General features: G+C 36.5%; 1 protein-coding gene across 3 annotated transcripts in view; it reads right to left on the reverse strand.

Moving 5' to 3' along the window:
• ulk4 (unc-51 like kinase 4) overlaps positions 1–17097 on the reverse strand; it is an 87103-nt gene that overhangs the window by 50806 nt on the left and 19200 nt on the right. For all 3 annotated transcript variants that reach the window (XM_032556222.1, XM_032556232.1, XM_032556212.1), the window contains exons 19-20: positions 15593–15676; positions 722–883 (exon numbers count right to left, since the gene is read on the reverse strand). In XM_032556222.1, coding sequence (XP_032412113.1) covers positions 722–883; positions 15593–15676 — 246 coding nt within the window. The remainder of the gene's footprint in view (positions 1–721; positions 884–15592; positions 15677–17097) is intronic.

Here is a 17097-nt window from a genome sequence, read left to right on the forward strand (position 1 = left end):
GTAATTTTCTAAGAGCTGTTAAGGACATGACACTGAAGACCCATCCCTATGGTAACACATCATAATGGCATAATTATGCTGTGGGGATTTTTTTTTCCGCTGAGGAAAATGTATGATGGGGAAAGAGTATGGACACTTGACAATTCTGGAAAAACATAGTTAAACCTCAACCCCAGACTTGAGACTGAGATGGAGGCTCACTATCCTGTTGGACGTACAGCCAGAGTTTCAGCGGAACGGTTTAAATCAAATCATGTTTAATGTTTGTATGGCTTAGCCAAAGCCCAGGCCTAATTTTAATAGAGAATCTGTGGCAGAACTGGAAAACTGATGTTCATGCTTTCTATGTAATATGGCTGAAGTTAATATTAAAAAGAATAGGCAAATGTAACTAAAATATTTAAACAAATAAAAATCTGAAAAGCATTTGTATTTTATTATGCAACAATCAGTGTTTGTCTTTTATATAGAATCTCAATAAGATGCATTAAAGTCCGTGGTAACATCATAACCAACTTTTCTTTTAGGCTGCAAGGTTTTGAGTTTTAAAATACACTTTAAAAACCAAGAGTAAAAATGTAAACAGGGAACCTTTTTTTCTTTAGTTTTACCTTGAAGCTGCACTAGATAAGAACATTTTTACTCAAAGCATATTTTCTCCACTTTACAGAAGGTACATGACATGCGTTTGTGTTGAGTGAATGTCGCCAAGTGAGCTTACAGAGATGGCAGTGACTCTGACGGCCTCCACCGTCGAGTGACTGAACAGGTACCACAAAGCGGAGCCCATCTCTGTGGTAGCCATGTGACGAGAGAGACCAGAGACGGTTGAAGAGACGTTTTCTACGGCTTTTGCAGCCATATGATGAACCACGGCATCATCCTGCAAGAGAAATACACAAACTCAGCTCCAATTTTTAGTAAGGGTTTAACGGTTTAACCAAAATCACTCTGTCTGATTTCAGTATACTTCAATGAAGAAACATAAATGAAAATATTAGTTTTTTCACTTCAGTCAGCATTAAACAAATAATTTTCTCTTTTCAATTTCTGAAATAATTTTTTCATTATGTGCCAACATTTCAAAAAGTGAAAAGTTGGTAGTGATGTTTTGACCCATACCCAATGACATATCATATACTATGATAAAGTCAATGCTGATATTTAGAAAATTTTGAATAAGACTGTGCTAGTATTTGAAAATAAAACATGCTTAAATCTCTTTGGAGTTATTTTAATAATTTGACAGTGCAGTGTATGTAAGGAAACAAAATTTTCATGGAACTTTAAGTTTCACTTATTACTAACCATTTTTACAAAGACATACTGATGCCATATCCTGGCATCAGTATGCCTCTTCTTATTAATTTTTCCATTAATAAGAATAAATCTTGAGACTAAATCATCACACATCCTGCAACCATTGCAGTCATTCAAACTGTGTTTTGAATACTGCAGCAATTTACAAATACTAAATTAAATTAACACAACATAATCTCAGTAAATACACAAAGTATTGTATTTGTGCTTGTGTGATACATATGTATAGTATGCAACCGCACACCTTTGCCTGAGCAGAAAATAGCTTCTTCTTTTCAGACAAAGGGGACAGGCTAATGAAATTTCTGTGGCTGAGGAAATTAGTTTTTCCCACAAGAGGCATTGTGGAGAAAGACAGGAAGTACAACAGATGTGATTGCCTCTGTCAGGTTGTTATTTCATTTCACCGTGTTACATCACTTTGACGCTACTCTCTCCAAGGTGTGAGATGCAATGGAACGTCTTCCAAAATAATTCTTGCTACATTTTCAGGAAAAATGGCTTACATTAATAGCAGCGACATTAATTCCACCAGGTCAATTTATCATGGTCATCCTGTAAAAGTAGAGCAGGTGTCACTGATGACACTTCAACTAAACCCCTTTTCGCATTTCACCCTCTAGTGTACAATTAGTTTGCAGAGTACCATATAAATAGTGAGGAGATACAGGAAATATAACTAGTGAGGAGATACAGGAAACAACTCTAGCAAAAACAAATATTTTTCAATTTAAACAGTGCAACCTTTGAAACTGTGCAGAGTTTTGGATTTGTGCCTTTACCAGTTTTGGATTTGTGCCTTTACCAGTTGTAGCTGAATTCATGCCCAGCACAAAGCAATGTGGGGAAATTTCACAGCCCAGACCAGTGATCACATTTGTACATAAATCCTTTTTTGTTTCTCAGTCAGTGAATGCACCATAACCAAGCAAAAACAGTTCACTGTAACAGCAAAACTTTTTAGTATGGAAAAGAAAAATGTAAGTTATATATTTTTGTTACACTAAGGTGTTTTAAAATAAATAAGTAAAAGATTTGGAAAGCTATTTTAAAGTAAGAAGTCTTTCAAAAACATATCCAGACATTTTTGTGGTTCATTCAGGTTGCAAGCCAAAGAGATGGTTGTTCGACTTTCAGCAGACAACATTAAGGTCAAGCGGAGTTCAGTTTTTTTTTGTTTTTTTTTACACTGTCAACCTTTTTCTTTTATAAAACATACTGGTTTTGGACATTCCGACACCTTTTGGAAATCTCAGAGTTAAAGGGCTGGACTTAAAAAAAAAAGTTCTGTGGAGTAGGTCCCTTAACTGTAGTAGAAAGATGTTAACAAGCTAATGCGTTAATTCTCTACCTCAACTAATTTGTTGAATAAGCTGACCATGAGTCAGGATAATTTTCAAACAATTACAAAATCTGGAAAGCACAACAACATACCATGTTTAATGAAGCTGTACAACGGATGCAAAATCCTCAAATAGACTCTGTTCTTGGCAGAGCTAAAGCGCCCAGGCAAGTCACAGCTGATTGGACGGAATGATGCAGCTGACAGGCTGAACCAGAGAAACCTGCCATAGAAATAATAGAAGTTGTTTGGCTGAACGAAGCGCAACAATGGTCAGTTGAGAAATTATAATTTGCTGATATTTGCTAACATATTGTTGTATCCCACTGCTATGAAGATTTTCATTTTAAGTTGTTTTAAATTCTTAAAGTCTGGTAAAAGAGGTAATGTACAGTACAGACCAGAAGTTTGGACACACCTTTCTAATTCAATGGGTTTTCTTTATTTTCATGACTATTTATAAGGCAAGAAATCCCACTTATTAACCTGACAGGGCACACCTATGAAGTGAAAACCATTTCAGGTGACGACCTCTTGAAGCTCATCAAGAAAATGCAGAGTGTGTGCAAAGCAGTAATCACAGCAAAAGGTTGCTACTTTGAAGAAACTAGAATATAAGGGGTATTTTCAGTTGTTTTACACTTTTTTTGTTTAGTGCATATTTCCACATGTGTTATTCATAGTTTTGATGCCTTCAGTGTGAATCTACAATGTCAATAGTCATGAAAATAAATGAAACTCATTGAATTAAAAGGTGTGTCCAAACTTTTGGTCTGTACTGTATGTCCGTCTGGTTGTGATTCTGAAGTTCAAATCCTTACTTAATTCACATTAAACTCAAGTTTAAAATGCCAACAATATCATCAGATTGTATATTTTTAAAACAGCTACTTCACGGGGTGCTGTGGTGACGCAAGAGTTAAGCACAACCCACATAAGGAGGCCTTAGTCCTCAACGTGGCCGTCGCAGGTTCAATTCCCAGCCTTGGGACCTTTGCTGCATGTCTTCCCTCTCTCTTCATTACCTACTTTCCTGTCATAGCACTTTCAAATAAAGGCCACCAGAGCTAAAAGGTAAATCCACTATTTTACAGCGTCTCCTCTTCCACATAGAAGGTGTTACTTCCTCTTTTTTTGCAAAAAAAAATTGAATGCTCTTGGAACTAAAGCTAAAAAACTTAAAATGTAATGCTGTTCTTGTTTATAAGTCTTAACAGAAAATCAAAATATCAGCAGGTCAAAGCTTAGCAAAAAAACCAAAATGGACATCAGAGATCTGCAACAGGTCATCTTTAATATTTAATTATAATTAAAGATGATCACTGATTAACGACTAATTAAAGATGATCTTTAATTATGCTATGAGAATGTTTTATTTTTTAAATTAATTCTTTAAGTGATATCTAAAGAAAATTAGCACTAATAAAGTTACTCTTACAGGACCACCATTTTCAAACCACCTTTATTAATAAAACATTAATACAAGCAAACATTGACCAAAGTAATGAACATAAATTAGTAAAAAGAGAAAATAAAGATGAAACTGAATAAATTACTTAAAAATACATTAAAACACAAATATAATGCATCCGCAAGTATTTGTGACAGAGACATTACCAAAACAGCTGCTTTCAGCACAAAAACCACTTTCCCACTTCAGATGTTGGGACGTTCAGGTCTATTTTTAACATATTTTGAGGGATTAAATTTGCCACCCACTCAACACATTAACAAAACTAGGTCCACTGTCCAGCTTTCTGACCTAATGAACAGAAAGCAGGTCTTTTCAGGACCGCAAAACCTAAAGAGCTACCTGTGGCACGCAGCGGTGGCCGAGCTGTGATCCATTGTCACATCCATGTTGCGCATTAAAAAGATACATCATATTCAACCAACACAAGGACTCTAATGACAACTGACAGCCTAAATCACCAACCTATTAATTCAATATACGACATCACAGCATGTTCCCAACACCAGGGGACTACGCGGAGCGACAGCATAATGAATCCTCTGGCACCCCTTTGGGAACCAGCGGAATGGTCTGTTCCAGCGTTCCCCAGGCTGTGCGGAGCAGCTCACTAATGAGCCCACGGGGGAGCCCCCACTGTCTGTGTGTTTAATAGACTGTAGCCTTGCCAGGCACTACACAGGGAGAGGGTGGAGGTGGTAGTGAGGGTGGTGATGGTTTTGGGGGTGGAGGGTGGGAGGGTGTTACATGAAGAGAGAGAGTGAGAAAGATATTCTTACAAGTGGTGAGAAACAAGCAGAAATTTCATCATTATAATTCAGAATCAGGAAACGCATGAAGAAGGGAGCAGGGAAAAGGCGATGAAGTTATCCTCAATGTAATATGACCATGAAAAACAGAAGGACATTTATTATACTTGCTGTCATGGTTAAGAATAATACCACTGGATTATTAGTTGTGGAACATAACACAAGGAAAACTAGTCATGGATAAATTTTTTTGTGAAATAACTTAAATTCTGTTTGTGATATTGTCCAAAAAATAAAATGCAAAGAGCATTTGACACAATGAGAGATGTACGGATATCCGTTACTATATAACAAAAACTTCAACAGATTTTATCATTAACACATGATTCACTTGTAAGCATATTACAGTGGCAAAATAAAGAGAATATGTGTAGTTGTTATTAATCAACAGCAACTCTAAACAAATGGGGTTTCAGCCTGGATTTAAAGAAACTGTGTTTCGGAGGGTGGTGGGGGGGTCGTTTTGTTTTTTCAGTTTTATGTGAGTTTGTTCCAGATTAGTGGAGCATAGAAGCTTCTCCATATTTGGTTCTGGTTCTGTGGATGCAGAGCAGAGCAGAACCAGAAGACCTGAGCGAATGAGTTTGTAATTGTCTTTATGTTTCTCTGAAGATTCAGGTCCGAGTCCATCACTACGCCCACATGTCGGATCTGGTCAGCAGTTTCTAGTTGTAATAACTGAACGAGTAATTTAGTTTTAGCAAAACTGAGCTCATTAATATTGATACACGGACAGACATTGATGCTGTTTTATCTACAAAAGGTGAAGCTCTGCAATTTATGCAAGCCCTAGAAGAAAAACATATTTACACAACTTCTGGTTCGCAAATCTGTCAACAGTTTTGAAGTTGTTCTCATAACATTAAATATGAGTTAAATTATATGTTGTAAAGACTAATTTATTTTTAAGTGCCTTGAAAGTTAAACTAAATAAATTTTTGCCCATTCTTACTTCAAGTTGGCTCTATTCAAATTCAAAAATACTTCACTAATCCCAAAAGGAAATTAAACGCTGTTGTGGCTCACTGATTCAGGTTCTTCAAAGAGTTATTGAAGATGGTGATAGTTGATGGCAGTCGTGGTCAAGATCAGTCCCATTTTATGGACAGCATCATTTAATCACAATTTTCAGTCTTGCCACCGATTGTAAATTGGTTTAGGTGTGCACTTAGACTGTGCCATCCCAACACATGAACACATGAACAGGATTCGATCTAAAAAACTACAATGATGCCTCAGCTGTATTTTTAAGCCACCAGCTTTCTAAAAGCTTAACCACCACCCCTGCTTTTGTTTAACTTTATCCATCTTCCCAACCGACCAGCTTTCCTGTCGTTTCTAACAAAATGAATCCCTTAATCATTATATTACCACCACCTTGTTTCATGGTAAGGCTGGTGTATTTAGGGTGATGCACAGCTCTATTTTTCCACCACACGGCATTCTGCACGTAATCGTTAAAAGTTCAACTGTGGTATAATCATACCAGAGCAGCTTTTTAGACATGTTTGCCAAATATCCCTTAATGGACTGCAGATAGGACTTCTTATGGCTTTTCTTTCAACAATGACATTCTTCCATATGTTTAGGTTAGTGACTCTATCTTGGTAGATTTGCAGTTGTTCTAAACTCACTCCTTTTCTAAGTGGTAATTATTTTCTTTCCTAATTCTGCCTTAAACCTCCCAACACTCCTATTCCTGATCTTTGTCCCTTCATCTTTGTGACACTGTTTGTCTACTAATGTTCACAAACGCGTACAAAGGAGCTATAATCACGATGGAATTAAATTACACATAAGTGGATTTTTTTTATACTAATTACTGCTCTGAAAGCAAATGATTGCAATTGAATTTATTCTAACCTTTTAAGTGCAAAACACTTTGAAAGTCATGCTTTTGCTTCCTTTTATTCCATAATTATGGGCTACTTGGTGACAAAATGTGAACGAATTCAGAGGGTATGAATACTTTTGCAAAGCACTTCCGACTGCAATAAGAAGTCTTACATCTAAAACTCAAAAGCGAAGCTTTCTCTTCTGCATTGCCCAAAGTTGCATTTTTGAGAGAATATGAAAAAAAAAAAAATGCAAAATAGCTCTTGGCAGAAGGCGGGTAAACAGAGAAGGAATGTGGAAGCACATGGGTGTAGATACTTAAAAATGTAACAGTATTGAAACCCTGTCCAGCAGGAGCAAAAGCAGAAACTCAAAATGCACACCGATACACACGCCGATACACCCACGCACACACACGCCATCACACATAGAAGCAAACATAAATACATTATCACTAAGAGCATATGCTGGTAAGGTGAAGACAAGAAGACAGCACAAATCACCTGGATTTCTCACAATTTCATTTTAATTATTTTATTTTGCATTTGCTGTATAGCTTGTACGGCTCATGTAAATGGCAGAGAAATTTATTGGAACCAAGTCACACTTTTTATTAAAACATTGGGCATATTATTCAATTTCGTCAAGTTAAAGTTTCCTTTTATTAAACGATTTTAAAAAGCACACACACATTTATTTGCACATTTGTGGTCATATACACTGGAAACATGAGGAGATCTCAACAGTGCTGGATGCAAAGCCTAATACTGAATATGAGCTAGGACAACATTTAGATGAACTCAAAAAAAACCCCAAAAAACATAATTTCTGCTTTGGATAAGCCTAAGGGACTAAATAAGATTATGATTAATATGACTGTGCAGTAATATTGGTTCATGATCTTATGTGAAAAAACAAACATACTGTAAAACATATGGGGTGACTGTCAGGGAAACTTCCTTTACTGATGACTGTAGATTCAGTGTCATTTTCAGCCAATGAGGGAGAAATCTGTTGATGTAAATCTGACTGTGTGCTTTATTAAAAATAAAAGAAAACAAATATTTTCCTATGAATATACCCTGCAACATCACCAAACTGAAAGAAAAAATAAGAAACAGCAAAATTGCTATTTAAAAGTTTTTGCTGACAAACTGCCTGCATAATGATACCTGGTCTATTAGTTACTAATGACATGCATACATGTGTTTTAATCTAATATTCTTTCCAGAAGATTCAGTTAAAATACGTTTATTCCTGGCTTTTCTGGAGGCTTAAACAAGAGTTCCGTGCTCTTCATCATGTTTCAACAGGAGAGCCTTCTTCATTTCAAATGGGTTCAACTAAAACTGTTCCTAATCTGCAGCTCAAAGCTGACAGATGATATTTACACACTCTGAACCCCTGGCTAAAAGTTGCTTTCAAATCGAAAACCTAAAAGGCAGGAAGATATAAACCGAGGAAACAAACTACTTCAAATGGCCTTTAGTGGACCACTTTTATATAGAAACAAGTTTGTACCAGCTCTTTTGAGTCTCAAAGACATAGATGGTAAAACTACTCCAGCCCCAGTGTCTGTGCTTGCACAGTTCAGATGTCTGATGTGGTTTCTCTCTGTAATTACGGGCCTTCAGAAGATTGTGCACCTGGTTTTCAACAACCACTTTTGACAGAGACTCAAACGCATTCTGAACATTAAGCGTATCATTCACTAACAAGAACATCTAACGCCACGGACAGCCACCATCAAAAGCTCATATTTGTTAAAAGGCTAATAGAAACTGAGATATAGAGTGCTCCTGTAGGAATAAATGTAAAAGAAAAAGAAAAAAAAAAGAGACAATTGAAACTGTTTACATGTGCTGGTTAAAAAGACACAGAAGCTTATTTTTCCACCTCCCACCAAGCTAAACTTTGCCTGCCTTAGGCCTGTTAGGATCGCAAAATTTATATTTGCTAACTAAAAAATTTAGATCAGTTTTAGAAACCTTATTTTGTGTTACGTATTACTTACAGGTAATAGGAAATGTATTTACAAGGTTTGTTATGATTATTAAACAGTAATTTGCCATGACTATTGCCACAAAAAACTGAATGAATAATTTAAAAATGATCTAAATGACATTCAAACACTAAATATGCTTTATTTCCTGTCTGACTCTGAATTAAACCCTTCCTTTCTGTCACTCCTTGATGATGGTGTTCTATTAGAAGTCTACTAAATTACTTAAAACAAATGTAATAATGTTATAACCCTGATAGATCAAGTTAAAATAAAAAATAAAAATTATATATATGTAAATTGTACCCTGTGTTTGCTAAGGCAATTTAGTTAACCTTAGTACTGCTCGGTAATTGAGTGCATCATGATTTTACAATAATCAATTTTGAACGGCACTTTGCTCTGCGAGTTGTGGGCGGTTTCTGAGTGCATTTAAGTATAAAAACCACACACACAAACAACATCACTCCTACATGTAAAAGTCCCATATTTCAATTTTTTTTTTTAAACTTTACATTTTCCTGATGTGTTGGATGAATGTATCCAGAAGAAGAAACTGATTGTATAATGCCAACAACAATAAAAGACAGAAGTCTAAGTGTCTGTGGGACCACACTTTGATAAATGTTAGGTGATCACGCATTTGTAGTAATCATGGTAACTCTGGATATACAAACATACTAGCTAATAAAAACTAGAAACTAGAATCTGACCAAGTGTGTAGCTTAGCTTGAATGTATTAGAACACCTTTAGGTTGTTATAAAGAGGCAAGCAAAGCAACATAGCCCCTCCAGCTAAGGAGCAAATTCTTAAGAAATCTCCCCAGATATTTGTGGACATTGGGTGGACCAACAAAGTTGAAAATAAATTATACGAGTTCCATCTCAGCAGTGAACACTTTTTGACATTTAGTGTGCCGAGCTCCTACTATGGGGCCTGTATACTGAATATAGTAAAAGCATAGGCTTAGTTGTTAGTTTTTATATCAGTTTAAATTAAAAAACAATAAAACAAAAGAAAACATGCAGTTACTTAGGTATGGTTTTGAATAACTTGACATATAGGTGAGATTAGACAGGGGCCCTCTACATATCACAGGATAGTTTCTATTCAGAATGCGTGTGTGAGCTTTTGATAGATCAGGAGCATGAGGTGGCTATCTCATGTTAGAGACGCAAGGGTAGGGCCCATGACTGTTTTAGGAGTCACCCTTTCTCCTCTCTTTTGTGGAAGATAGTGATAAATGATTAATGGGCTCACCATAGCTGGGTGTGTATGTATGCGAATGTCCATGTGTGGGGGTGTGTGGGCGTGTGTGTGTCTGAGGGGGATTTCTGCCTAGTGCCCTCTGGCTTCTATCACTGCAATACTGTTCACACACCTTTTCTGTTGCAAGCGCATGCACACATACACGCACACACAGATTATTCATCATAGGCAGCTGAAGCATCATCTTGTTCAGGCTCATAAATAATTTCCTGCAGCTCAAGTCTGGCCTGGAAACCTGCCTTTCACTCCATGCCATCAACTCCCCCTCTAAGTACAACTCTCTCCCTTTCACACTCTGTCTGCCTGCCATATCATCCCCCTCTCCAACTACACTGATCTGGCTTCCTTTCTTCCTTTCTGTCACTCTTCAGTATCCCCTCTCCATTGGCAAAACCACCATGCTCCCTGTGGCTCCAGGCCCCCGCTACTTCCTTCCCCAGTCAAACCCGTCCTCTAGTACAACAATCTGTATCCATCTCTGCAGTGCTTTGCTTGGAAATCAGCAAAAAATAAAAAATACAAATAATAAAGTCTCAACAGCAGCAGAAGGGGCTGGGGTTATCCACTGGGTCAAAAGAATGCAGCAAAAACACACTGCCTGGAGCATATTTGACAGGTTCTTGGCACGGTGTCTCAATGCTGTCATGCAATTAACAGAGTGTGGCACTGAATTTGCATTTAGAACATCGGTAGACAATTTTCTTCTCTGGCAAAAATTGCATAAGAAATGCATCAGAAAATATTATAGGCGAGTCAAACAATAGGAGAGAAATTAAGAAAAAAAAAACTTTCTCAGGCTATGTAAAAATTCTGAGAAATTTTCACGAGTGACATTTATGACGCTACTTTAGAATAGAGCACAGCTGCAACCGTAACCAGCTTTACCAACTGAAACGTATACAACAAATAGATTTAAACTTTAAAATCTGAAATCCAACAAAGACTCATTTAAATGCAGTACAAACATTATATCTAATGATTGAAGATGGAAAGCATATCGTATTCTATATTTGATTACAAATATGCTATTCTAATTTGACTATACGACAGCAGAACTTTTTCGTCTTGTGTTTGAGGAATATTATTTAATTCACTCAAATCTATTCTCACAGTTGTAATTTCAAGCAGCTAAGACATTTTTCACAACTGATAGAGAGATATCTAAAGTTGCACCAGATTTGTTCGTGAATAATAAATCTGGTGGAACTTTTAATGTGTTATGACAAATTTAAAAGTAAGAAGTTCACCAAACTGAAAATAAATGCAAACTTTTAATTTAATTTACAGTGAAAAGCAAACTGACCATGTTTGAATACTTTATTTCTTTTTAAATGTTCATCATTCACGGTTCATAAATGAAAGGTAACTAAAATTGAATAGAAATCAAGAACTTTTTTATTCATTTAACAAACTACACCAATCAGTCACAACAGCCACTGTGTAAATACTGATGAATTTTAACAATTCAATTTTAACTTTTAGGACAATAATTGAAATATAACAGAAGTTAAAATCAGCAGTGAAATTCGGCCTAAATCCATTGAAATGTATAATAAAAGTCAGTGTAAGAAGTGCAAAAACAGCTCATCTTCTCTGTTCAGGAAGAATTTTACCAAGACAATTTGTTAAGTTGGTGGATAAGTATCTGGTAGTTTACACTTCCTTCAACACTGGACTGGGTGCAACAAAACAATATCATCATTATAAACCATAAGCAACTAAAGATACTCGCCGTTACACTGCTGACAAGCTGCAAGCTTTCGATAAAGTCCTAAACTTAATGAGATTAGCCTCCAACTTTGATGGCATTGATTTTTCCAGAAAAAAATATTGGTTTAAGTCCAGAATAAGGTACACTGTTTCAGTCACCTTCATCGGAAATTGGAAATATTGTGAACCCGTTAAATCATTCCCAGAGTAGCGTGAATCTTTTGAGAGTTTTAATCAATCAGTAATAAGGTTAAATTTGCCAAAGAAATGTATGCTTCATTAGATAAAGCAAGGCAACATTGGCATTTATCCATAGAGTTTGAGAAGGGGAACTAGGTCTTGGGTTAACTCTAATGCATTAGTAACATAATATGCTGCTATTACTTGTGACAAATTTTTGACCATGCACAAAATAAACAGCGGGCAAAAAAAAAAACCCTGCAGTTTTCATCCTCTCTTTCTCTTCAGTTGTTCTGATATTCAGTAGATTTGTTTTGACAGCTTGAAAGTTCACCTCTTTATGTCAGTCAGATCAACAGAGATTTAGTACATTCAATACCCATCATCCTCTAACTATCAGTTTCAGAGACTTACAGGACACAGGAAGCAGCTCCCACTGACAGTGGGCTTGAGATAGAGTATAACCCGGAACACTTATCAATCAATCTCAGTCATAGCTAGTAACCCTAAAAGCTCTCTGCGTGAGTGTGAACCACAGGTTAAAGCTAGTTCGCTTGGGGGAAAACGAATACTGGAGGAAAACAGAAAAAAAGAAGATCCTGCCAAACACAACATATAAAATCTCACTGCTGACCAGCAATTTCAAAACCTGGACATTCTTATGAGGCTAAGTGCAACATGAACAAGACGAATATTGATCTATTGTGTTTACCTCTGGTTTAGTGCTATCATCTGATTGGGGTGCCTCACAGTTCACCTGTCAATCTCCATAATGGACTCCTTGTGACTAAGAAAATCTATACTACTCCTGCAAGTTTTTCTTCAAAATAAAAGCTGATTTCAAAGTGCCACCACTTTTTAAAAATGTTTCTTGAAGTCAAAGACATGGGAATCTGCATATCTGTATGTGTTATGTTTTTAGACAGTCAAAAAACTATGTTCTTCATACAAAATGCTCTGTGATGGAAACAAATATGCCCAGACTAACTCTGGCAAATAAAAACAGACAATATGCAGATAATAAAACAGAAATAGTCATCTCTATGCACTATAATCTACGGTTACCCAAAAATAACCGTAGATTATATACATATATACTGTATATATACAGTATATACTATATATACACACACCAAGTAAATGAAAGAAAGTGAAGGTTTCTCTGAAACTTCAAATCAAACCTGGATTTAAAACTTGTTTAAAATTGGAGACACATCTTAGAAATAAATAGTAATGCAACTTGTTTTTGTAATTACTGGTGACACAGAAAACTTTGCCTATCTTGTCCAAGAATCATTCAAAGTTTTCTGACATCAATGAAAGATTTCATTTAGAGATGCGGAGAGAGAAACAGCATAAACACAGGTAGATTGCGGGTAAATGATGAAAACAGATCGAGGAAGGTTGAGTCTGGTGATGAGGGGTCCCTGTGGCTACATGTGGCCATCAGCGTATCTTACTGTTCAATAATGATAAATAAGTTAACTGCCTCTCTCCCCAAATGCTCTCCTTGCTGCTAGCACATACCACTCCTCTGCTTATCTTGCCTCCAACATAAAATCCCAATGTTAATAAAATAAGTAAAAGCTGACCGCTTACAACACATCATTTTTATGCACAATATACACTCACTGGTCCATTTATTAGACACACTCTGCTAGCATTAGGTTAGAACAACTTTTACCCTCAGAACTGTCTTAAATTATCAATGCCAATTGAATCAACAAGGTGATAAAAACATTCCCCAAGAGATTTTGGTCTAAATTGGCAGCTGCACATGTATAATACTCTCTTATTTTCTAACACGTCCCAAAGGTACTCTGTTGGATCAAGATCCTGCAACTGTGGAAGACGGAGTCCAGTGAACTAATTGTCAGGTTCAATAGAGTAGAGAAGATTTAAGCCTTGTGACGACAAGACATTAGAATATGTGAACACTGTAATCTTAATGGGGTAAACATGATCAGCAACAAAACTCAGGTAGGGTGTGGAGTTTAACAATGCTCTTGAAAGTCTCTCCACACCATTACACTCAACTCAACATAGTGAGTGATGTTGAGTTGAGTGTAATGGTGTGCTCTCCTAATACAAGGATTGCCGATCCATGCCTTTGCATGGGAAAGGTGCTTTATAAATGAACCATTTACTTGCATTCAAGAGACTTTGGTATAAATTGCATTTTGTTTAAGCAAGAATTGTGGTCCATCTGAATGTAGCATTTGAAATCAAAGGCCCATCACACCAGGTAATTTTCTAATTTGCTATTTTCCCATTTTGGTGAGTGTGTGAATTTTAGCACCAGTTTTGTGTTTCACAATGGCAGGAATGAGACCTGGTGTGGCTTTTTGCTCCTGTATTTGCTTCAAAGTCCAACGTATTATACTCTTTTCATCTACGTTGATCTTAACAATGCTACGTTCAGATCTGGCATATGTTTAAATATTATGTTGTAAATTTAGACAATAAGATTAGTATTTAACGTTAATGCCAACTAACCCTTTGAAGGAAGTTCAGTAACTATAACTAGAAGTCATCAGCAGAACAAATTAATATCAATAATCCACACTTGTAAGTACTTTGGCTTGTGTGCATTCACCAATGATGAGCATTGTTGTTCTTCTGTTCTTGCGGGGTCGCTTTGGGGTCATGAACTGTTCACATAGAAGTCTGACTGCGGTTTCATATAACTAGAATCATGAGTGACCACAGAAAAATAATCAGATTTCAGAAAGAAATCTGAATTGAGCCTTAAGACCTGCTGTGTGAACGTAGCCTTAGTCTACTTCATGCTGTCAAACAGGTTCTAATTAAGCCATTTCTGACAGGTTTAGCATTAATCAGGCCATGGTGTGGATAGAGAAGTTAAACAACAAAAAAAATATGTGAGGAATACGTTTGGTTCATAATTTAGCAAAGGGGGGCAAGAATGTTTTGTCATTGGATCAGGTTTGTCAGTTTATTTTCGCAAATAAATAAAATTCTTATTAGAAAACTTCATTCTTAACTTCGGTCATCATTGCCTGACTTTTTGTTCAATGACCTGAAAAATTTAAAGATGAAACTGAATAACGGGTGCATGGTTTAATATTACCAGTCTCTCACTCAGTCCACCGGTTTGTTAAAGTATTTAACCATTTTTATTAGACGATGGAGAAATTTGCAATATATATATATATATATATTTTTTTTTTTTTAACGGTAAAACCAAATAATGTCATGTTATTTTACCATGCTGGGAGAGGCTAAAGCAAACAATAAAGCAGAAGTAAATAAAAAAAAGGGATGAAATTGAAAAGAGGCAGAAAGCAAACAGATATCGGCTCCTCCATTTGTGCTGCTGCTCCATCTACTGTAGGTGTGTGTCTGGAGGGTCCTAATTGCTGCTGAGGTCAGGCTGCAGAGCAGTAAAGGGTTGTGTTTGATGCAGGTAAGAGTGTGCATGCATGCATGAATGTGTGTGACTGCTCTGCATGCCCTTGACTTGCAGCTGGCAAACAACGCTTTAGGCCCCCACAGCTGCCTCATCATTACTGTTCACAGGGATCCCCTGCCACACACAAACACGCACAGGCTCACGCAGAGTGAGACTTAGTCACAGCTACACAGGCACAGACACAAACAGGCACACGCAGACATACACAGAGACACTCACCCCTTCCCGCAGGCTCCTCATTAAGCCAGTGTAGGCGGCAGCAGGAACGAACCACAGTCCCTCTGGGGAGCCTCTCTTCTCCTCCTGATAGAGAGTCATAGAAAAGACAGGGAGGATGGGTGAGAGGGGAGGGTGTACAGTTCGGGGTGGGGGGGGCAGCGAAGGAGCAGAGTGGAAATGAGAGAGAGGCACATAGATGAAGTGAAGGAGATACAAGTAGAGAGGAGTGAGGAAAAGGGCAAGAAAAGGCCAAGGCAGGGAAGGGAAAGGAGCGCGAGGAGTCAAGACATCTTGATTACATGGTTTATAATCCCTGTGAGCAACATGCTTCATAGCTTCAGCTTATTCAGATGGCTAGTCAAATGTTGGTTACTCAAAATGTTTGCTTTAATTTTTTAAAAATAATTGTGTAAATTATTTGCTTGGGATATTGAGATATACAGTAGGGTCCCATACTAAATTTTACATTTTAAAATTTTATACTTTTCCAGATTTTTGTTGTGGTTTTTGTAACATTCTGAACATTTTTGTTCAAGGTACTTTCATACTTTGGTTTTGTTAACTGGATCTTTCATAAATGAAACAACACAATGCTAAAATTGGCTTCAAATTTGTTAATAGTGAAATAATTTTATGTCATCTGGACTAACCTAGATCTGCTCTATTAAAAAAAAACAATAATACTTAGACTTAGAACAGGAGTGGCTAACAATATTGAGCTTTGCCTCTAAACCAACACTAATTTGCATACCAGAGGACTGTTTTAACACACTTATTTAACAAAAAATTACCCTCTTTTTCAAATTTGCATTTGTCTGTAGATTTATTTCTTTCAACAAGTCAAAAGATAAAGTAATCAACAAATTGAACAAAGTCAAATTGGGTTTTTGTGAAATAAATCTGAGCACTTTTTATACTCATTCTCACTTTCCCAAACTTCTTAATAAAACCCAGACGATTATTTAATAAATTATTGTTTATAAAAAAAATACTGCAATTTTTTCCCCCAGATAAGCTTTTCTATGGAATTTGTAGGCATAATTTTACAAGGCCAAACTTTCACAATTACCTATTTAGAAGTAATTTATAGGTTATTATAGTTGTTTATTATTGGATTACACTTGGTTTTTATTGCAAATATGTACATGAAAAGTATATGTAGGTCTTTCTGAAAGACCTACATATATATATATATATATATTTCACTTTTATAGAAGCACTGTCTCATAGCCCACAGATTTCTAATCATTTATCATATAGTTTCTAACTTATTTGAAATGGTGCTCTGTTCCCTTGCTGCTGTGCTTCGCTTTAGGCTACATCTAACCTTGAGGAAAAAGACAGACCTGTGGGCGCTGGGTAATTGATGTCATTGACAACGGCAGAACTGAAAAACACACAACTTTATTTAGTTAATATTAAAAGGAACATTTTGCATAAGTTAAACATTGGTTTTCCAGGCAACATATGTAACAGAAATTCACCTGTGGCTTGTAGAGTTGATC

The sequence above is a fragment of the Xiphophorus hellerii genome, chromosome 3 (assembly GCF_003331165.1).
Source record: "Xiphophorus hellerii strain 12219 chromosome 3, Xiphophorus_hellerii-4.1, whole genome shotgun sequence".
NCBI lineage: Eukaryota > Metazoa > Chordata > Actinopteri > Cyprinodontiformes > Poeciliidae > Xiphophorus > Xiphophorus hellerii.